This window comes from Zingiber officinale, chromosome 4B (genome assembly GCF_018446385.1).
Source record: "Zingiber officinale cultivar Zhangliang chromosome 4B, Zo_v1.1, whole genome shotgun sequence".
Taxonomy (NCBI): domain Eukaryota; kingdom Viridiplantae; phylum Streptophyta; class Magnoliopsida; order Zingiberales; family Zingiberaceae; genus Zingiber; species Zingiber officinale.
This window is the reverse complement of record NC_055993.1, coordinates 80,526,342-80,550,083: the sequence shown is the minus strand read 5'-3', so window position 1 is coordinate 80,550,083 and position 23,742 is coordinate 80,526,342. Positions and strand designations below refer to the sequence as shown.

The window sequence follows — 23,742 nt, the reverse complement described above, 5'->3', positions numbered from 1 at the left end:
ACATTCGGTAGATTGAACCTCCTATTGTTCGACTGAACCTCCTATCAGTCGACTGAACTTCCTATCGGTCGACTGAACTATTTTGCCTCCTTTGTCGAGATATGATCTTCTCGCAATTATGAGCAATTAATGTTCAATCAACTGATCCCCTTGATCGGTCAACCGATCAGTGCAATTTTTCTATTCGCCGAGATTCTCCATCAATGAGCCTTTAATTACATTTAATGTTCAGTCGATTGATCCCTAGGTTCGATCGACTGATCAGACTGGCTTCCAACTTTGGTTTTGATCGATCTAATTTGTGCTATGTCGACTTGGTTCGATCGACTGATAGTCAAAATAGCTGATCTCTATTTTGTATCAACCTGGTTCGGTCGACTAATCCCTGGGTTCGGACGACTGATCTAGTCGGTTCCTGTAAAATAGTGTTAAACATAATATTCTTACAAAACAAAGCTAGGATAATAATATAAGATGCATGAGTAGTAAATGACAACAGAACTATCTTGATCTCAACTTGGAAACATTTTCGATTTCTTCAGTTGGATTAACGACCTAGGGTTTATTCCTTTCTGAAACAGGACCTCACTATCGCTTATCTCTAGTTGCTTACCTCAACCTACCTACTAAACATTAGTCCTCTATACCTATTTGGACTTTGCTTCTTAGCATCGGATCGACTCACCAGGACTTCCTCTCGATCTTCAGTCCTCCATACCTATCGAGCTTCCCTGCCAAGTGTCGGATTCTCTCGACCCACTTGGGCTTCTGCATAGCTTCCATGATCTGCTAAGACTTTCCCGGTTGAGTAAACATCCTGCACACTTAGTTAACTTGTTAGATCACAACAAGATTTAACTTGAACCTTTAACAATATCAAAACTCAGGTTCGATTACGGTGCACCCTACACCAACATTGATTACCTCAGCTTGCAGAAGGATGAGATGGCGACCTCTGATTGGTTGGCGCATGGCAACATCTAGGCATTTGGAAGGGATCCAACGCCTGGGATGGGATAGACTAACTATAATAAAGTTTCACCGAGGTGCAATCACGTCAGTAATCTAGGCATCCGAAAGGGATCTAGGCACCTAGAATGCCTTATAAAAGACGATTTCGACCAACAGCTCAAAACACTCATATGCTGCACTAAACGACTCCTGTGGTGCTATGAAAGTCTACTACAATGCTAAAGTACTACTTTGACAACTATGATCAAGTTTACACTTTACTCTTGTTGTCGATATCTTTAAATTTCTATACTTGTCATTCAGACTCGATTTTTTTTTTTTTGTACTTAAATGATTATTTAGTAGATTATCCAATGAAAATGATCAATAATTATGAGCATTGGACTACTAGCACAGACTATGAACTAAGTAAAAAAAATTAGCATTACGTGCTATCAAATTTTTAAAAATTAAAAATTAATGTGTATTATTCATCCTCTCTAGTGGAGTACCGATCCTACGACAATTAGTTGTCTAGTATAAGAGCTATAATAATAATGTGAAATAAAACATACATCAATGTCTTTCAATAATAATAATAATAATTATTATTATTATTATTATTATTATTGAAAGATGTGATCACATGTTTTATTTCACTATAATAATAATAGTAGTAGTAGTAGTAATAATAGTAGTAGTAGTGAAATAAAACATGTGATCACATCTTTCAAAAAATAATAATAATAATAATAATAATAATAATAATAATAATATTATTATTATTATTAGTAGAAGGTCATTTATATAAATTTGGGCTGTTTTCTTTTACTTTGTCCAAATAAAATTACCTCAAAAATGGAGGAAGCCACCAAGGTCGGTGCCACGTCAGTGCACCAACCAATCTGGAACGCTCCGCACCGCATCCAACCCTACTTTAACCTAAGGCACCGGCTCAAATATGCAAAGATAGAAAAGAGAGAGAACAAGAAGGCGTTGGTTTGAAGCCAAAGGAGAGGGAGCGAGGAACGAATCGTCAGAGATGGCGGTGAACCCTCAGCTGTTCCCCAACGGGATGCCCGTGCCGTTCGTCGGCGAGATGTTCGTGCTAGCCAGGGATGGCGTCGAGTTCGAGATCGACAAGATCCCCGGGTCCGTCCCCTTTCCTTGGTCCCTGATTCCGCTCTTGGGTTAATCTTTCTCTTTGTTTTTTTTATGTTGATTATTTTACCTAGCAGGGATCTCTTTTGAGACTGATTCCGGGTTTGGATGATCCCTTTTACTTGCGATGCGAATTTTGAGCAACTAGATATTACAGCGACGTTAATAATTGAAATTTTATCGTTCAGATGATCACAATCTTATTACGGTGACTATATTGAACTTTCGTGTATCTTCAGAAAGAGGATTAATTCATTTGACATGTGGATTGTTGGAAAAATAGAGCGCCTGTGAAACTTATGATCTTTGTTGCCATTATTGACTTTACTCTAGATTGGATTACTGCGAATCAACATAGGTCCAGTCTATGATCCATGAGATGGTTTCAATTTCTTAATATCTGATCCAAACAAAATGCAGATTGAAAAATCAGGATATTTTCCAACAACCAAAAATAGGTTAACGGACGCTTATTTGCTACTAAGAACATTCTCATCAGAAAAACGAATGTGAGATTACATGTCATTAACAAACCATACAAGGAATTTGGAATTTTCGTCGTGGAATACAGTTCTTTCAACCAAAGTTTTGCTTTTCTGGTCATGTATGCTTTCAATCCCTTTTTATAGTATCTGTGGATGTTTTTTCAGAGTGATGAGATGAAAATCAAACAATTCTCGTTTCTTATAGAAATGTTAATTGATGAAATGTAGAGTCTCCAATAGAAGTGTTATCTAAATCTGTATCCTATCAAAAGGTTTCTGTTGAGTGCTATCTTATGTTTATCTAAAGTAATGGTTGTTCATGTCTACTTGTTCTATACTAAGCAAAAGATGTAAAGTTGAAATATTTAATACAATAAGTGTATTATATTCATCAATCTATTTCAATGTTACTGTGACTTATTACTGCTAGTTAATGAATGTTGGTAATCACTTGTCTTTGCGCCAATCCATGTGTTTAGAAATATGATGTTGGTTGACACTAACCAACGTAATCTGCCTCCAATTCATTATAAAACTATCGCAAGCATGTAACACTGCCTATTTTGTGTTATTCAATTACCAACGATGCAGTGTCATCAAATTGTTTTTTGACATTCTATAATAATTTTCAGAGAAGGCCATGTGAAATCAAGGGGGACTATTTACTTGTCAAACATAAGAATGGTGTTTGTTGCAAAGAAACCTGTTGGACACGTTTTCGCTTTTGACATGCCTCTGGTATGTGATCCATATATTAATTTATACTATTCAATACATTTGGTCCATGAGCACTGCATTTTTGGAATTCATATTTACTTGGCAGATGTGGACGACACTCTCTGCTAAGCTACAAATTTGATGGCCTTATATATATATATATATATATATAGTCATCGCGCACACGCATTGCATGTGTAATATAATGCATGAATACACATAAATTAGTACCAGGCTCATAAATTGGACTTTGTAAGGGTGCGTTAGGCCTATGTAGTAGTGCAACGTAAGGGCGACGCTCGAGAATCCTAGCAGCAAGCTACTGTAATGGACTCTCTCTCATAAAAAAAATTAATTTAATTTTTTATATCAGATATTAAATTAATAAGAACAAATACTACACTTGATCTTAGCCAAAAGGCTGAGAAAGTTATGTTTTCTAACGTTGCCGGTCCAAGGTATTTATAGAAGTTTCTCTGCTCGTGGTGTTATCAATCTTAAGATGTGAGACTAAAGATAACCATAATAGTTTATATTTTTTATATAAAAAACAACCAGAGAAAATTGCTAATAAGTTTTAAAATTATTTTTAAAAGAAAAAAGAACATTAACATAATTTTATTTTGAGCTCCACCAAAATTAGTTAGTAAAGGTCCAGATTTTTAATGCAAACTTATCTTCCAGCATTCAAAGTTAATTCTGGCCCTGTAATACATAATTTCATGTTGCATTGGCAAGAAGTATACACTGAGGAACCAATTTAATTTGCAAGTACCTCATGCTACAACTGGATTTTTTTTTTCACTCATTCAAACATTTAACATGTACCTGATAGGGACAAGATCCCAAATAATTGGCCATGTTTGGCAACAAGGAGCCATATGGCACATATGGAATGTATCTGACAGGTCCGCTCTGAAATACGTCTATAGAGTCAAACTGTCACTTTTGATTTCTAACTTCAATTCCCCTTAGTCATATCTAGTTGCCTTCATATGTTGCAGCATGCATAGAATCTTTTTGTTTGAGTATTTACTGCTTTGCCCCATTAGCATCTCTAAATACATTCTTGTTTATTACGCCCATGTAGACCCCGTGGGTCATCCGGGTTGGTATGTGGCGGAACTTGCCACAATGAGGCGGCAGGGTCGATCCTCGGGACAGGCTGGGGAATAAATCCCCTATCCTCGTATTACACCCTGTCAGCCACATGCCTGTTCGGATGCTGCGATTTACCTCTCTCGTGATGGCCTTGGGTCGGGTACAGCGGGGGCGCTGGGGCGAGCGTTTCGCCTTTTGCCACAATTGTTTATTACGCCCATGTAAGAATATATCTTCCCTTCTTTTGCAGCTCTTTGTCCATGGAGAAAAGTTCAACCAGCCAATATTTCACTGTAATAACATATCAGGATCCGTGGAACCTGTAAGTACACTACAGGAGTAAACATTGATTTTTAAATATCTTTAAAAGTATTGTTTTTATTTGATAGCTGTATCATTTCACTTTGGTGTCCCTAATACAGGTGGTTCCAGAGGGCCAGCACAGTGCGCTCTACTCAGCGCACAAATTCAAAATCTTGTTCAAGGAAGGCGGATGTGGAACGTTCGTTCCTCTTTTCTTAAATCTCATTGGATCTGTGAGGCAATACAATCAGCATGCAGCTGCTTATCGTGCTCAAGAAGCTGCAACCCGCATGGATCCACTGCAAGCTGCGCAGACTCCAGTTGATGATATGATGAGACGCGCGTGAGTAGACACTCATCGATAATGTCGAACGTTTGCAATTAGAATGCTGGCATTTGCTACTCTTGTAAGTTTTATCTGATTTAACATCTCTCTATGCAGGTATGTTGATCCGCATGATCCGACTAAGATCTTCTTACAGCAGCCTACTCCTGAATCTCAACTGAGGAGGAGAACATATCATCCTAACCCAGCCGAGAGCATGTACTGAGTAAGATGCCAAGCCATTGTCGTATAATAACAAGATGTTTTTGTGGTTCTTGTAATTGTGATTCTCTGGACATAGATGTTTTGAACCTGATGCGTTAAGAAACGTTTATGGAGTCCATGTCTGTGTAAGTTTGATGTTCATGTATGGTCGTTAATTTGTGGAATATATATCAGTTGGTTTGTAAAAGTGGGACATGGTGCTTATTGTCACACTCCGAAGGTAAAATTATCCGACGAAAATCGGATAGCATCTTTTCTATAACAGTAACAAATGAAACCAGTATGCATTGCTAAAAGACTACTCACAAGCTATCAACAGTTCACATGGTTGAAATATACATAACCACGTAGTTATATACATAGTCCACATGGCTAGAACAAAATGAACATAATCACGTAGTTGTATAATAAGCAGAACATACGGCTGTATTAAAAATACAGCAGAACACAAAAGGAAAACATAAAAATAATACAATTAAATGTGAGTCGACCTGACTTGACACAACAAGTACATAATCGAATAAAACAAGTACATAATCGAATAAAAGGACACAAGTCCAAAAGTACATAATATAAATCCAAAACCAATAATACGAGTGGAAGCAATAACGTTAGAAGTCGCTCGATGTGACTTGTGACTGGCGGACAGAATCTCCAAGTGACTCCATAAATCCTGTACCTACTACTTAGTGAAAGAAAATCAGTTCATAGGATGGTGAGTGCTGGGACTCAACGGGTAATAGAAAGATAGTGCATGAACATAATAAAAAACTAGAGATACAAAAGTATACAGTCTCATAGGGAAGATAACAGATAACACCATGATATCTTAATAAATGTTCATATCTGAAACCATATCCTAGGCTAGTAATAGAAGGTGAGGAGTAGTACAGATCTGCTATAGTACTATTCATAATTACAAGGGTAACATGTGAGGTATATACATATTACCAATAAGTACGTTAGTGTCTAAACACATACACAGGTATATATCTCAATATTTGTAAGCATATCAGCATAAGTAAACAACAACAACATAAACAAGTATAACAACAAAAGTGTATGCACGGATGGTCATCCCGCCTACCTCTCTGCACCACGATCCCTGTATGGTCAAAAGTCCAGATAAATGATAACTGTACAACACTCCAGCCGCCACTACTCTCGAGTGACCGAGTGGACATGCGCATAGTAGCTAACTAGCTACGTAGCAACGGGGCTCCCTACTGCTCGTATCTCCAGTTGCCACTACCCATGAATTACCGAGTGGGAGTACTACAGGACAAGCGGCACACTCCAGCTACCACTACCCATGAGTGGCTGAGTGTGCGGCCCTGGTCAACGACCTTCTCAACCATAAGGAAGATATGATCACTGATATATGCATGCAATGACATGATGCATAAGATGCAACTATCATCAGATATATATATATAAACAGAAATCAGGTATGCTACAGGAAGCCAGCATGCTCAATCAGATACATGAATAAACAACAGTTTAAGCAAGTAAGCATGATATTTAGTATCTGCTAAATATCATAGATGACAATGACAGACTGTATAAACATCAAATCGATAATCCAAAGATCGAGTGGATAAGTATCAAGCTCAGGAAAAATACGAGTGAAGTCAAGGTAAATACAACAACTATCCAAATATATAGCTCATGCATTAAGGTCAAAGTACTAAAGAGACAAAGCAGAAAGTACCCGCCTTTATATGTCGGCCAAGCTAAACAATCCCACGTCGAAATGCTTGTCTCGAATCAAAGTCCTGCGATGTGTAATTTAGCTAATTACATATGCAACAATTAGCTAAATCTCAACCCAAACTAATTAGGGAAACCCCTAATCGAATAATCCATCACTCCTTTTATCTTTCCAATCATAATCTATAATCCATTAATCCATCAAATATAACTTAATCAATTTCTACAGTCCATTATACCATCTACTAAATATCATGAATTAACCCCACATAATTCATCCACCTCAATTAATCCAATCCACAGTCATTCCAACTCACATCACACTATACACATCCAATGTAAACATGAAATCAACTTCCAACACTCACCCTAATACGAAGCCTCCCCTATGGATGCATGGCTGGGGAAAGTGGCTGCCGGAAATGATGGACGGGACTGTGGATCACTGGCGAACAGTGCTGGCCGAAGCTATAAGAACCAACCAAACATCAAATCTCTAAATCCCAATACACAGAATAGAAAACCGATCACTACAAACCCAATACCTTGCAAGGCTCAACCCCAATCCAGATTCGCAACCTCCTCTTCGACGAAATCAGCTTGCTACTATGGTGGTGGACCGGACAGAGGAGAATGGCGACGACATTAGGGCACGACTCGATGATACATTAGAGAAGATAGAGGAGGAGATCGAAGGATCAGTAGCAGGTCTACGTCGGCGAGGAAAAGGTTCTGCAAATCCGACGAATAGGAGGCTGCGATTAGGGGTGGAATCGGGTAGGGACCCGTCCCATAACCATCTTACCCAATCCCTGTCCCGATAAAAATTGGGAATCAATTTTTCTCCCGGTCCCGTACCCGACAAGTGTCAAGACCCGAATGTTCGGGATCCCGAATGTTCGAGATCCCGTCGGGTAGGGAGATGATATCCTGAATGTTCAAATATTTTCATTATATAGAGAGATACATCATGAAACCATCCGTCTTCAATTTTGCTTTCTTGACGTTGCAATCCAACAGATCCTACTCTTCCAATCAATCGCTGCCACCATCCTAAATTACTGGAGTGTTTCAAACTAAATTACTAGAGTGACCATGTTGCACATTGCACATTGAAGAGGTTGAGACGGTCTCGAGGTGTCGTGAAGCAACTTTAAAGGACTTGAATTGCCAATGTCATGAGTTGACAATTCTCACAATCCGAAGCAAATACATTTTAGAAAAGAAAAAGAAGAAAACAACCAATTTGAATGAGATCAGTATCAAAAGATTCTTCCACAAGATGTTATGGAGCTTATAATTTTTTAAAAGGTCTGACGGTACCTTTCAAATGCTGAAGCAGAAGGAAATTTTACACCTTAAAGAGTTCCAACTTCCATTGTTGACTATTTATAACACTTTTTCCAAACGCTACAGCAGAATGAGAACTTTAAGTGCTTCATAGTTATGTCTTTCAATACATGCTTTATAGTTGTCTTTCTCAATGATATGAAAGAGGCCTCCTTACCAAAAAGAAGTACATTGGCGTGAAGATCTCCATCCTGCAATACTCGAACAAAAGACAGTGCCAATGCATAAGATTTAATAATTTGTCACAAAGAAAAAAATGCATAACATAGTAAGTAGTTTTGGCTAAGCTGGTTGGCATCAACACTACTCATCATATGCAATATATATATTTTGCAGCATGATAAGTTTTATTTACCTTCCTGCTACCACAAGTCCCTCAGCTGCCTTTTTAAGGAATGATGAAATTCTGTTGCTTCCTGCCGGGGCAATTCTGACAAATTCCAATGCCTTAACCTGCAAAGTAGGATGACATCTACTGTAATAAAACACAATTTGAAATGTAACAAAACCTAGAAAATAGAAAATATTGTACCATAATTCTCGTAAAAAATCGGCCAAAAGCTGTCAAACGGAAGCTAGTTATCAAAAATCGACTTGTATCCAGAGGCAAATACCAAGGTACAGGAGAATCGGATGCATGATCCTTCTCCCATATAACCTAAAATGGAACATGATGAGTACACAAATGATGGCCAACAGGGTTATATGGATTACGGATATAAGAAGCCACATTTGTTATTTACCTCAAACCCTACAAGCTTCAAAGCATCAAGACATTGTCTTGTAGTTCTAACATCAGGAAGTCCATTACCAAGTTCGATTTCAGCCTTGGCTTTTTTGTGGCTTCCATTACTTGGATTGTAATGGTCAGTCATGCACCACTCATATGCGGCAAAATACTGACCAGGCTTTAACACTTGGTAGATCTCCTTGTAGCAGCCAACCTTGTTAAATCAAATTGAAAACCATTCATAAGTCATAAGAATGTCTACAAAAATGAGAGAAGTAGATAGAACTACATACCACATCTGGAGCATGGCAAGTTGCTTCAATTGCATAGACTGCATCAAACGTGTCATCAGAAAATGACATTATCATGAAGTCAGCCTGCACTTCACATGAAGTCAACCTGCACTTCACAAGAAACAATAAATACAAAGAAATAGCCTCAAAAGTTAAAACTTGGATGGGTTTAATCCACAAGCTAATGCATGTATCAAAAAACAATGTATCAGATGACAGATATGACAACATGTGATAACATATTAACACCATGTTCACCACATTAAAAGTTCATGTAAATGAACAAAGTAGTCTAATATATGTGTAAATGAACAAAGTAGTCTAATATATATATGAAGAGAAATGTTAATGAAATAATTGAAGTTTGTCAAAGTTACATAGCTAGAATAAACTTTAAAGGTTGTTTTTTCTTGAAAGTTTCCCAAATGGTTGAGTCAGATCCTAGTTATATTCTTCATTTTAAGTATAATTTTGAGAATATATTCCATAAAAAGATATGTCAAGATTTGTGTATCCACTTCAAAAGATAATATTGCCCATCACTTAGAATCAACTTCAAATGATTGCCCATGATTAATTTGGCAATAAAGAAAAACTACAAAGTAAATAGAATTCTTTTAGTACATTGACATCCTGCATAGACAAATAGAGGATTAGCAACAAAAAGAGAATAAGCTTAAAATGCAGAGTCTTAAAGATACACATTGATGGAGATAGCAACACTGCAACAACCAAAAATAAAAAAATACATATGTTCATAAATGACTTGTGACTTGATTATGAAAATGTCAGTGGATAACTAAGTAGATGTCTTAAAGATCATCATTCACAAAACACTAGTGCTGATGATATTCATATTCTTCAATATCTGCCTTTATCTGGTAAGCAGGAGCATCCACAATTAAACAATGAGAGTACCTACAAACAACAAATATCATATAAGCATAATCTATAGTTTATACCAAGATAAACAAGTAAATATTGACTTACTTGTGACCACTTCTTCACAATCCTTATAAAAGTTGAATTCGTCTTCTGTCGGCTCCTTGTATAAGTTAATTTCTTCACCTCTAAGCTAGTCACTAGTGCACACTAGTACCTCCACCATTTTGGGATGCAATGATGCCCTAAATGGATCTACAACCCTCCTTCCAAGGCTAAAAGCATTCTCACTAGCAACAGTAGATGAAGGGATTGAAAAAAATATCCTTGGCAATCTTAGACAAGACTGGAAATGTCGTTGTATTTCCTTTCCACCATTCTAAAATATCAAAGCTTGAGCTCCATGTCACAAAAGGATCCGAGAAGTACTTGTCCACCTCATTGGTTATTTTTGCTTGCTTTTGAGCTTTTCTTAGTTGAGCCATTTTCAGATGATAGTTTAGTTTAATGGGATCATTCTTATACATTTCCATCAAATCTTTGTCTACATCACCATCATCAATCCCATTAATATGATCCAAAGGTGAATTCCCTTTATATGCATGATACAACTCCATTAGACAATTCTTTAAACCGTCAACAAAGGATTGTATTTTACTAGCATCCAATTTCATATCTCCCAAATAGATCCCAATCATTTGAAGTTTATAACGGGATCTAGAATGTGACCTAGGAAAATCAGCTTGTTCACCTTCTCAAGATTACCCCAATACTTCTTGAACTTACTCTCCATTCTCTTAGCAACTTCTTGTAATGAAGGATCAGTAGTGTCAAGTATTGCCTCATCAATGATCATCCTCATTGCAACTATTTCCTCCCATATCAAGGATGATGTAGTTTTCTTGGTAGCACTAAGTTGCAATGTAGTATCATGAAACCTCTTGAGAAAATTCACAAAGACTTGTGCCTTCTCCCAATCTTTTTCCATAGGAGGCCCCACTTTATTTTTCTTCTCCGAACCATCTACCTCTTCAAAGTATTCAACAAATTGAACATTCTCTGCCATCCTACCAAACACTTTTTTAAACTTGTATGCTACAGAAAGCATTGTATAGGTGGAATTCCATCTCGTAGGCACATCCATTGGAACGGTTGACATTTTATCCATCTTCAATAGGATAGCACACTCCCTAAATTGGTCCAATCGTGCGCCAGAAGAGTGAATGTATTTCACACAGTTTCTAATGGACTCAACTGACTCATTAAGAAACTTCAACCACTCTTGACAATTAAATTTATAATATGACAACAACATCTCAAATGCAAGTATTTACCATCAAATAATAGAGTGCCCATTTCCTTTAGGCTCTTTCCCATGTACTCCACCGCTTTATCATTCGTGCTAGCATTATCAACTGTGATAGTGAAAACTTTATCTATCCCCCAATCGCTCAAGCACGTTTCTAAAACTTTGCCAATGTCATCTCCTTTGTGAGAGGTAATCTTGGTAAAATTTATTATTCGCTTATGCAACTTCTAATCATTGTCCAAGAAATGAGCTGTGATTACCATGTAATTGATATTCTGAATTGAGGTCCAAGTATCGGTCGTGATACTTACCCTTTGATCACCAATGCCACTCTTTATCTTAGCCACCTCCAGTGCATATAAATCCCATACAAGAGATGCAATTTTCTTTCTGTTGGGAATCTTGAATCGAGGTTGAGCTTCCTTCATCATCTCTACAAACCCTGCCCCTTAGACTACCCTAAATGACATCTCATCTTTAACAACAAATGCAACAACCTTATCTTCAAGCTTTTTTTGGCAAAAGATGTGGGGTGTCAAAGCATTATTCATGGGCGTCTGTGTTAAGATTGGTTGAGAAGAACCTGACTTCACCGCATTATGGGGATTCTTTTTGCATTTCTTCACATGCCCATCAATGTCATTATTCCCATGTGTTTTGCTATGGGCAAGAACTTCAGTTTTGCAATAATTGCAAATAGCAACAACATGCAGTAGTGACCTCATTTTTGTCATTTCTCCTTATAATTTTCTTGACGTGTGACCATACATCCGCTATTTTTTTTCCTTTTGCCTCCAATATCTACTACTTTCTCATGAATGATTGATGTTTTGGATGGAGATACTGTGTCAGTGTGAGGTTGAGTGGTGGAAGGAGAGCTACCACTTCCACTAGATGCATCCATGAATGAACTTATGAACGGCTACAATAATACGAAAATCATTCAGAATTAGATAGCACAGTTAGAAATATTCAAATATTACTAAAAAGAGAATGCTAGGGGAGCAAGATTTAAGAAAAATAGCAACGGGGGCTTACTGTAGCAAGATTCAAACAGAAGCAATGTTCTAACCTAACATTTCATTTCATAATGAAACATATAGCACCTTTCTTAGAGTTTTTAAAAAGATGACATATCATAAAAGAATTATTTAATTAGGCTCAGATGGTTACTATTTTTCACTAATTAAATGTAGCCGTATTTTGAAAAAAAAAAAACACATGAAAAAGCTTTTCATAATCTTTGATATTATTTTCAAACTCATGGTATATATAATTTAGCGAAATGCCATTTTTATTCCTCAAGTAGGCCCCAAAAGAAAGTAACAGAAGTTAACAGGTCCGATAACATGAAAATTAGAGAGGTAATTCATATCTTTTGAAGATAAATAAATTATGTCAAATAAATCCTATCTGTTTAATTCCGTGGGACTAACCAAACGAAGTTTTTTTTTAATTCAATTGAATTTACTTGTAAAGTATTTTATCTTGTAATTAAATTTCTTTTACTTGTCTTGGAGGAATAAAAGTAATGGCAACCTTCACAATCACTCACATTTCGTAAGAACTTTTTATTATCTGACAAGATTGAGCAAAACAGATTCACCTCAAAAGAAGAAGAAATAAAAATTCCAGTAAATGTTGGTATGTAAACTTTATTTGCAATGAATTCGAAATTAACAGCTCATAGTTTGTAAACTTTATTTGCAAGGCGAATGAGTAGTTCACGAGGTCTCAATGGAGATCGAGTACATAGAAATTAGAATAGAAAACTAATGTTGTAATTGCGTGAAGACGGGATACAGGAACGGGGGAGGCAGCGCGGCTTGACTTGTTAGGGGCGATGTAGTCGAATGGACAAGCGAAAGCAGCGGATCGAAAAGGAGGTGTGGTCGTGTGGGCGAGAGCTAGGGTTCTAGTGGAATAAGTCGGTGAACAGCGAATGACGAAGGGCAAAAGGCGATGGGCGAGACCGCGAGGGAGAGGGCGAAGGGAAAAGGGCGAAGGGTGAAGTGGTGAACGGTGAATAGCGAAGGGAGAACAGCGTGATTCGTGTGCGGCGTGATTTTTTGGCATGAACTCACTGAACTGTGAAGTACGAGTACCCTAGTTTTCTTACTTTTCTAATTTTTTTTGTGTGTGTGTTTTAAGCCTAATTTTCTATATTATTTTTTTTTAAAAGTCTAATTAAAAATTATTATTATTATATTCGGGTCGGGTCGGGAATCCTGCCGGTTAGAACTTGTGGTCCCGATCCTTTTCCCAATTTTGGTTGGGTCGGGAAAAATCCCGACCACTCGGGTCGGGAAAAATTCAGGATAGGAACGGGTTGGGAGTCGGGAAGGGTCGGGAATTTTGGAAAAAATTCCAGCCCTAGCGGCGATGGACCTCCTTGATGAAACCGTCACTACTCTGCTCAAATCTGTAAATGAGGGGAAAAGTTTGCCATCACCCCCTTCCTCAAACTCCACCCTCCTGACGACAATGACTCGAAGTGGTGGATGCTTCCCTCTCCACAGATCGCATGAGAGACGAGGACTCAGGAAGATGGGTGGCGTCGGGAGCTGAGACATGTGGAGAAGAGATCAGTGAAGACTCCCACTAGGTCGACGGTGTGGCCTCCTACGATGGCTACTACGTTGCTGGTGAGTCTTGCGCGAGAAGCCAACGACGATCAAGTGGCGTCGGCAATGACGTCGAGTGTGGTGTCGGCGGAGACAACGACGGAGGAGAGAACTCGAGAAGAGAGAGGTTTGGCCAAAACATAGGGCATGGTAACTTATACTTATGTTTAAGTCAATCAAGCCCTAATTTCATATTCCAATCAAATCACAACTAAAATGGGTATTCCGAATAGCCTTTCTCTAAGTCTAATAGTTTTATCCCCAAAAGGCTCATACAGACTCCGTTTAAATCCCAGAAAATTTCTAAAAATTCTAAAAAAAAATAAATAAGGTTATTTCTCTAATAACACTTATTATTTATTTGTCGGATCTTACATTCTCCTTCACTAATAAAAATTTTATCCCAAAATTTACTACTCAACTCAGGGATCCTCATCCAAAGGTAACAACCAAACAACATACTCATATACCACACCATCCAGGTATCATGAGCAAATCTCCAACCGAAGGAATAACTCTGTGAGTTATGAGCTCACCCTACTTCCGCTACTCTCACATTGCCATCTAGTCAACTGTGGGTAAATCAACTACCTCCAAAATCCATAACGCATGTTATTAGCAAGTTCTCTAACGTTCGTATAATGCGCTTAGACTGTCCATCTGTCTGAGGATGGAAATTTATACTAAAACAGAGTTCTATACTCATAGCTTGCTGTAACGCTACTGGAAACACGATACAAATCGTGAATCTCCATCCGAAACAATACTCAGAAGTATACCATGAGGTCTGGTAATCTCTCTACAATATAACTATACTAATCAATCCCAAGAATCCATCCAAACGATCGACTGAAGGTGAGCAAATTTAGTCAACCAATCAACTATTACCCACATCGCATCATATCCTTTACAAATCTTGGATAATCTTACAATCCTTTACAAATCCTGGATAATCCTACAACAAAGTCCATCATAACAAGCTCCCATTTCCATTCCAGTATCCGAATCTATTGGAATAATCATGCTAGTCTTTGATGTTCAGTCTCCACTTTCTGACATACTAGACATCAAGCTACAAAATTCGTGATGTCTTTTTCCACGTCTGTCCACCAATAGGAACGCTCCAAGTTTCTATACATCGGGTACCATCTGGAAGTATCGTAAATCTCGAGTGATGTGCTTCCTGCAGTAACTCCTCCCAGACAAGATGTGACTCAGGAACACACGTAATCTTCCATGACAATAATGAATCTCATAAAATGGCGTCACACCATTTTTCTGTAAAAATGGTAGCTACTAACTCCAAATCATGAGTCAGATAATTTTTCTCATGATCTTTCAGCTATCGAGAAAATGAAAAAAAAAATATGGTACTACTCGACTGTACTGCTTCAGAACTGCACCTAACCCCTAGTACGATACTTCTGTGCAAAGTATAAATCCGTCTACACAAGAAGGTAATTCCTCCTTTTCCGGTTCAAGAACTCTTGACTAGCTATAACAAAGGAGGTAGAGAAATACTATCTCTCTAGAGCATCTCAGAATCATTAACAAGAGATGCTTTACTCCCATAAGTTGTCTTCTGCATTTTCCTTCTCGTAGTGCCTGATCACGTAAAAGATAAGCAGCAACCTTTATCTTTTCCGCACCAGCACAAATCATATATCTGAATGTACTCTTCAAGTTATACACTCAAGTAATGGTTATATCTTGTAAGTGTTAAGCAGGTAGCTCTACACTTTTTCATATCTCCATATCGGTAGGGGAATATACCTAAATGTATACCTTCTAAGTTATCCAATCAGGTACATACAGTCCATGATATAGTCCCCATGGAATAGGACACATCAATCCTCTAAAACTGGTCAAGCCGACAATGGAATACAACTAATTCAGTCCTTTCTATGTCGGTACAAGTCATGTAATCATATGTGTCTTCTAGGTTATCTAACCAAACACAAATAACCCAAAGATTTGAATCTCTACGAAATAAAGTAAGTCAGTCCCCTACTGATCAAACTAATAAGAGTAAATAAGTCCTTTACTAACTAAACCAACAAGAATGATTTAGTCCTCTACTAACCAAACCAACAAAATAAATCAGTTCTCTACTGACCGAACCAACACGAGTAAATCGATGCTCTACTGACCGAGCTAACATGATATTTAGCAGATACTATCCACTACCCAAATAGTAATAGTAGAAACTAATATTACTGATGGTATGGTAGAAGAAATCCCATGAGACTCTAATCCCTAATCTTTGGTAGAAACTGATAGACCTAAACAATGGCTGACCCAACACATGTCATATATGCTACAAATCACTAGACAAGTATCAACCAAAGTGTATGATAACAGTACGCAAACATACCTCCTATATCTTGGAGATGTCATGTCGTTGCTTGGTCCCAAAAGTCAAAAAGTCACATCGAGGAGACAAATCACGAAAATCCAAAACACGAAAAAAATAGACCTCATAAACATGTGACTCTGATACCAATAAATTGTCACGCCCTGAGAGTAAGGTTGTCTAACAAAAATCGGACAGCACCTTCCCTGTAACAGTGACAAATGAAACCAGTATACATTGCCATAAGGCTACTCACAAGTTATTAACAAACCACACGGCTGGAACATACACAACTACGCAGTTATATACACATCCCACACAGTTGGAACAAAAAGAACATAACCACGCAGTTGTATAATAAGCAGCTCACACGGTTGTACTAAAAACACAGCGAAAGACATAAGCAAAACATAAAAATAATACAACTAACTGTGAGTCGACCCGACTTGACACAACAAGTACATAACCAAATTAAAGGACACCCCAAGTTCGAAAATCAATGAAGACTCCCACTAGGTCGACAATGTCGCCTCCTGCGATGGCTGCTACGTTGTCGGTGAGTCTTGCGCGAGAAGCCAACAACGATCAAGTGGCGTCGGCGGTGGCATAGAGTGTGGTGTCGGCGGAGACAATGGCAGAGGAGAGACCTCAAGAAGAGAGAGGTTTGGCCAAAACATAGGGCACGATAACTTATAGTTAGGTTTAAGTCAATCAAACCCTAAGTTCATATTACAATCAACTCCCAACTAAAATGGGTATTCCGAATTTCCTTTCTCTAAGTCTAATAGTTTTATCCCCTTGAACGACTCATATGGACTCCGTTTAAATCCCAAAAAATTTATAAAAATTTTAAAAAAAATCCAATAAGGTTGTTTCTTCAATAACACTTACTATTTATTTGCCAGATCTTATATTCTCCCCCACTAATAAAACTTTTGTCCCTAAATTTACTGCTCAACTCAGGGATTCTCATCCAAAGGTAACAACCAATCAACATACTCATATACCACTCTATCCAGGTATTATGAGCAAATCTCCAACCGAAGGAATAACTCTGTGGGTTATGAGCTCACCCTACTTATGCTACTCTCACACTGCCATCTAGTCAACTGTGGGTAAATCAACTACCTCCAAAATCCATAACGCATGTTATTAGCAAATTCTCTAACGTCCGTATAGTACGCTCAGACTGTCCATCTGTCTGAGGATGGAAAGTTATACTAAAACAGAGTTCTATACTCATAGTCTGCTGTAACACTACTAGAAACACAATACGAATCGTGAATCTCCATCCGATACAATACTCTGAAGTATACCATGAGGTCCGGTAATCTCTCGATAGTATAATTGTACTAATCAATCCCAGGAATCCATTCCACCGATCGACTGAAGGTGAGCAAATTTAGTCAACCAATCAACTATTACCCACATCGTATCATATCCTTTACAAATCCTAGGTAATCCTACTACAAAGTCCATCATAACAAGCTCTCATTTCAATTTCAGTATCCGAATCTACTGGAATAATCTTGCTAGTCTCTGATGTTCAGTCTCAGCTTTCTGACATACTAGACATCAAGGTACAAAATCCGAAATGTCTTTTTCCATGTCGTTCCACCAATAATGGCGCTCCAAGTTTTTATTCATCGGGTACCATCCGGATGTATCGTAAATCTTGATCGATGTGCTTCCTGTAGTAACTCCTCCCGGACAAGGTGTGACTCAGGAACACACGTAATCTTTCACGACAATAATGAATCTCGTATAAATGGTGTCACACCATTTTCAGCATGAAAGTGGTACCCACTAACTCCAAATCATGAGTCAGATAATTCTTCTCATGATCTTTCAGTTGTTAAGAAAAAGAAAAAAAAATATGGTACTACACGACCGTGTTGCTTCAGAACTGCAATTAACACCTAGTACGATACTTCTGTGCAGAGTATAAATCTGTCTACACAAGAACGTAAAACTAAGACGGATGAAGTTATTAGCTTTTCGTTTCAGCTCCTGAAACTGGTCTCCCAAGCCTCTGTCCAAGAAAATTTTATTCCTTCCCTAGATAGTCCAGTTAATGGCATAACAATACTAGAGAAACCCTCAACTAATCTCCGAAAATATCCAACCAAACTAAGAAAGTTGCGAGTCTCCTGTATAGACTTCAGCTACTCCCAACTAGTATCAACCTTTATCTACTATAGATCCACTAATATGCCTCTGCTAGAGACAATGTGTCTCCAAAAATCCCACAGATAGCCCAACATGCGCATTTACTAAACTTTGCATAGAGATGTTTTCATCGAAACATCTCCAAAAGTATGTGAATATATTGTTCATGATCCACCTCGGATCAGGTATATATAACAACATTGTCAATGAAGACAATTACAACTAATTAAAAGTCCCTAGGAATACTAGATTCATTGAATCCATGAAGACATCTAAGGCGCTGCAAGTCTAAATGGTAAAACCAAGAACTCATAATATAGATACAACGGACACATTCAACCATAAGATCACTGATAACAAGTCTGTAATCTAATCACCAACTACAAATCACCAAATCCATAAATATCAAGACATACTACTTCTCATGTCACTATCAATATCAAACACCAAATAATAGACCACTATGTCAAATATCCACTAATAGAGTATCAGAAAATCAGATATCACAATATTTAGATGTTGTGTAAAAGGATATCCACTAATAAATCATCAGAAATCAATATATCATAACATCTGATCTCACGATATCCATCAATCTCAAACCATCCACAACATCAATCAAACCTGATAATTTCCCAGTGACCAATTCTCATTATGATATACTATCAAGATGTAGAAATATATCATCATCCTACCTATAATGTTTGACTACTGAAGTCCAAGGGATATCTCTTGACTTCTTGATTGATAATCTACAACTCTCCAAATGGTAGAGATATGGTCAATCCATGAGATGAGTATAAAAACTCTACTAATCTCATCCAAAAATGTCTATAGAGTATGTCAAATCTCATCCTTTCCAATATTCAAATATCTACAGTAAAGGAATGGCAATCTAAAGTTCAAAGGGTCATTCAATCTCCTGACTAAGAGTCTACCCATCAGAGAATATCACCACAAATCTCATAATCATACCCGAAGAATATCCTCCAATAACTGACAATAAAAGATCGAATACTCTGATCTAAATTATATATTTCAAGATCTTTAGTAAATGATCACGCGGTCAAGGTCTTGAGCTACTTGTGGAGACAATGATAGTTGAGCCGACTAACAATTGTCTTGCAACACATCATACTACGATTGCTCTACCTAAGGTTCAGTAACCTCTAGTGACGAGCAATGCACACAAGGTTAGAGAAGCACTATCAAAAAAATAGATAACTGACATAATTGTCAATCGTCGCTCTGCTCCTCGAAGATCATCATCTGAAACTTCCCCTAACGGTCAAATTTAATAGGTGTTATTCAACTAACACCACATTCTCTGCATCATTACGGGTCATATATCTATATGTACCACTAAGGATATCTACCCATATCCGATCGATCCATGAGTCAGGATATCCCATGGAACAACATTAGACGAGTTGGGTAACCATCGTCTTATAAATCATTATACCACGATTCCTCCTTTTTCGGATCAGGAAATCCTGACAAGCTATAACAAAGGAGGTAGAGAAATAGTATCTCTCTAGAGCATCTCAGAATCATCAACAAGAGATGCTCTACAACCATAAGTTGTCTTCTGCATTTTCCTTCACGTGGTGTCTGGTCACATAAAGGATAAGCAACAACCTTTATCTTTGCCGCACCAGTATAAATCATATATCTGAATGTACTCTCTAAGTTATACACTCAAGTAATGGTTGTATCTCGTAAGTGTTAAGCAGGTAGCTCTACACTTTTCCATATCTCCATATCGGTAGGGGTGTCTTCCTAAATGTACCTTCTAAGTTATCTAATCAGGTACCTACAGTCCATGGTCAAGTCCCCATGGAATCTGACACATCGATCCTCTAAAACTGGTCGAGCCGACAATGATATACGGCTAATTCAGTCCTTTCTATGTCGGTACAAGTCATGTACTCATATGTGTCATATAGGTTATCTAACCAAACACAAATAACCTAAAGATTGGAATCTCTATAAAATAGAGTAAGTCGGTCCCCTACTGACCAAACTAATAAGAGTAAATCAGTCCTTTACTAACTAAACCAAAAAAAATGATTCAGTCCTCTACTAACCAAACCAACAAAATAAATCGGTCATATATTAGCAGATATTATCTACTGCCCAACTAGTAATAGCAGAAACTAATAGTATTGATGGTATGGTAGAAGAAATCCCATAAGATTGAAATCCCTAATATCTAGTAGAAACTGATAGACCTAAATTGTCACGCCCCGGAGGAGTCCTTGTCCGAAAAAATTTCGACAGAATCTCCCCTGTACGGCGGACAATCTGAAACTTTCTACAATCACTATATACCTCAGCCACATGCGGCTGGAATAATAACAATAATAAAACAATCACCACGCAGTTAATATCAATTTCAGCCTCTGGCTGACACAACCACGCAGTTTAACAGTAAATAAATAGAACAGTAATACGATGACTCGAAAACCACCCTACTCAACTACACTCGTAAAGCTCAAATCTGATTTTTTTCCTACTCCACTACACTCGTAAAACATAAATCCGACAAACTCACCTCTTCTGCCGTCCAGGCAGGCATGGAGTAAAACATATATAAATCATACCAAAATCCATCAACGATAAGAATCCATACAAGATCCATAAGTAAAACATTACAAGACCAAAACATAGTCTGATAGAGAAAACAAAAACAACAACTCGTGATCAGTAGAGGACTAGCACTACGTGCAATGGGGACTAGCGACTGGAACTGTCTCCTGACATCATCAACCTGAAAATAACAATGAAGGCGGGGGTGAGTCCAACGCTCAGCGGGTAACAACTGATATGTATAATAAATAAACAAGCAACATGTAAAAGATCATGTAGTGACCAACCGAAACAAATAGAAAACACAATCATTGCTATATGTTAAACACTTTATTATGCATATCAAAAGACATAAGTCAAAGTATCCGCCTCCGATAAAATGGTCCAAATCTGACTCCGAGATACTCGTCTCGCGTCAAAGTCCTGTGCCACCAATGTAATATATTTTATTTAGCTACAATTCACATTAATAGCTAAATAAAAATCTCTAACCCTGAATTAGGGAAAAACCCAAATCATATGACCATCATCCTGTCTAAACAAATTTGACGATCAATTAGGGTTAGTTACCTAATCCTCAATCCACCCTTTGATTAAAAATTCAAAACCTAAGTCCAATTACCCATGCATCTAAAACATGATGAATCATATATTCCATTTTAAATTTAATTCAAACATAACCCTAATTCAAATCTACACATGATCATCCTTTATAAAAATGAAATAGCATCAAGACTCACCCAAATCCGGATGGTCTGCCGGTGATCCACAACAATAGCCCTGACTGGAGCGAGGTTGGACCTGTGGATTTCCAAAACAATATACCCTAAAGAACATCGATACATCAACAGCTAAACATTAGATCCAGTTACTAATGCATAACCATTATACCAACCACTTACCCCCAATCGACCCTTTTCTTCCGGCTGGAACAGAGGAAGAACTTGGCACTACCTGCTCCTGTCCAAAACCAAACTCAAACACTCATTTGTTGCCTCACAGCCCATGAAATTGTTGAAAATAAAACTCAGGTGAAGTCACTGACCTGAGTAGCCGGAGATGGGCAGATCGGTTCTAGGGCACAGACGAACTCGACTGTCGGCGCTAGGGCACAGGCGACAACAGTGCTGGTTCAGGTCGAGAGACGGCAGTGGCGCCGAATACAAACTAGGGCAGAGGAGTTTGGCCGGCGCTAGATCGGACCGGTGGCCGGCAGAGGTGGTTCGGCAGTGTCTCGGAAAGAAGAAGAAGATGACCGTCGCCGGTGTTGCGTGTGAGGACATCGGGAGGGCGTCAACACCTAGGGCTCGACGTCGTGTCGGAGTGGCGGCGACGCGGCTAGGGCTCGGGGTCACTCGGCTGTGGAAGAAATTCGGCTAGGGCAGAAGGGAGGCCGACGATGTCGCGATGGGGCCGAGAGCAAGGGTGTCCGGCGGTGGCCGGCGCTACTCGAGTGGCTGGCGATGGAAGATCGGGTCGGCGGAGAGTGAAGTCGGCTAGGGCATAGCGACGATCGGTAGAGGAGAGGGGAAGAGGAGAAGAAACCGCCTCCGAGCGATTTTGGGCAGAAATGGTGGCTCAGCGCGAGGAGGGAGGCTGAGAAGGAAGTTTAGGCACGGGGAGAAAAGAAAAATAAATGAAAAGAAAAGGAAAAAGGAATTAAGAAAAATCAACTTTTCCTCATTTAAATGGGGTAGTTAAAATAGGCTTTTCCGGGTCCCATTTTTGTCCTCGTTAACTCGTCCATACGAGCTCCGAAAAATTTCCAAAAAATTTCTAAAAATTCTAGAAAATTCCCTTATCAATATTCACCTATTTTTGGTATTTTACATTCTCCCCCACTAAAAAAAATTTGGTCCCCAAATTTCGTTATCTACCATCAGCAAGTACTAACAACAGGTAAAGAGTATAAATGCTGAACGGTAAACTAAATCACATACCTCAAGTAAAGAGATGTGGATATCGAGCTCGGATAGTATCCTCGAGCTCCCAAGTAGCCTCCTCGTTCGAATGATGCTGTCATCCGACTTTAACCAGCCGGATAGTCTTGTTCCGCAACTGACGCTCTTTCCGGTCCAAAATTCGTACCGGAACCTCCTCATAAGTGACGTCAGGCTGAACTGGAACTGAAATATCTGTCAGCACATGCGTCGGGTCGGGCACGTATCTCCGCAGCATAGATACGTGGAATACATCGTGGACGCCTGCCAGGGACGGTGGTAGTGCCAGCCGGTAAGCTACCGCTCCGATCCTCTCCAAGATCTCGAAAGGACCAATATACCGCGGAGCTAGCTTACCTCTAAGGCCAAATTTCTTCACCCCTTTCGTGGGTGAAACTCGCAGAAATACATGGTGTGACGAGAGAACTCTAGTAGTGCGTCTCCGTCGGCGTAACTCTTACGGCGGTCTTGCGCCTCGACATCCTCCAAGATAAATGCGGACCAACTCGTATCTGCTGAACTCTA

The 23,742-nt window shown here is 38.6% G+C and overlaps 2 protein-coding genes and 1 pseudogene across 2 annotated transcripts; 1 reads left to right on the top strand and 2 right to left on the bottom strand.

The window, feature by feature from the left end:
* The first annotated feature begins 1,901 nt into the window (after positions 1 to 1,901).
* LOC121975256 (UPF0664 stress-induced protein C29B12.11c-like) lies at positions 1,902 to 5,455 on the top strand. The gene is made up of 5 exons (XM_042526803.1): positions 1,902 to 2,103; positions 3,230 to 3,335; positions 4,666 to 4,737; positions 4,838 to 5,061; positions 5,161 to 5,455. Exons 1-5 carry the CDS (start codon positions 1,994 to 1,996, stop codon positions 5,267 to 5,269), a joined length of 621 nt encoding a protein of 206 aa, XP_042382737.1. The 5' UTR covers positions 1,902 to 1,993; the 3' UTR covers positions 5,270 to 5,455.
* Positions 3,568 to 3,748, bottom strand: LOC121978794 (annotated as a pseudogene).
* A 13,789-nt stretch (positions 5,456 to 19,244) lies between the features above and the next one.
* Positions 19,245 to 22,892, bottom strand: LOC121978332. Its single transcript, XM_042530690.1, has 5 exons — positions 22,323 to 22,892; positions 22,180 to 22,237; positions 22,018 to 22,078; positions 21,386 to 21,458; positions 19,245 to 19,312 (listed from the first exon to the last, which is right to left on the bottom strand). The coding sequence occupies exons 1-5, from the start codon at positions 22,558 to 22,560 to the stop codon at positions 19,245 to 19,247; spliced, it is 498 nt and encodes a 165-aa protein (XP_042386624.1). The 5' UTR covers positions 22,561 to 22,892.
* Positions 22,893 to 23,742: the final 850 nt, after the last annotated feature.

What these genes read in the sequence shown, in the direction of transcription:
- LOC121975256 (XM_042526803.1), top strand. Translation starts at nt 1,994, where the DNA reads ATGGCGGTGAACCCTCAGCTGTTCCCCAACGGGATGCCCGTGCCGTTC. An exon ending in GAGATCGACAAGATCCCCGG is followed by an intron (nt 2,104 to 3,229) that starts GTCCGTCCCCTT and finishes AATAATTTTCAG; the next exon opens with AGAAGGCCATGTGAAATCAA. An exon ending in TCGCTTTTGACATGCCTCTG is followed by an intron (nt 3,336 to 4,665) that starts GTATGTGATCCA and finishes CTTCTTTTGCAG; the next exon opens with CTCTTTGTCCATGGAGAAAA.
- LOC121978332 (XM_042530690.1), bottom strand. Translation starts at nt 22,560, where the DNA reads ATGTCCTCACACGCAACACCGGCGACGGTCATCTTCTTCTTCTTTCCG. An exon ending in GCCCATCTCCGGCTACTCAG is followed by an intron (nt 22,238 to 22,322) that starts GTCAGTGACTTC and finishes GGTTTTGGACAG; the next exon opens with GAGCAGGTAGTGCCAAGTTC. An exon ending in TAGTCCTCTACTGATCACGA is followed by an intron (nt 19,313 to 21,385) that starts GTTGTTGTTTTT and finishes GGAAATTATCAG; the next exon opens with GTTTGATTGATGTTGTGGAT.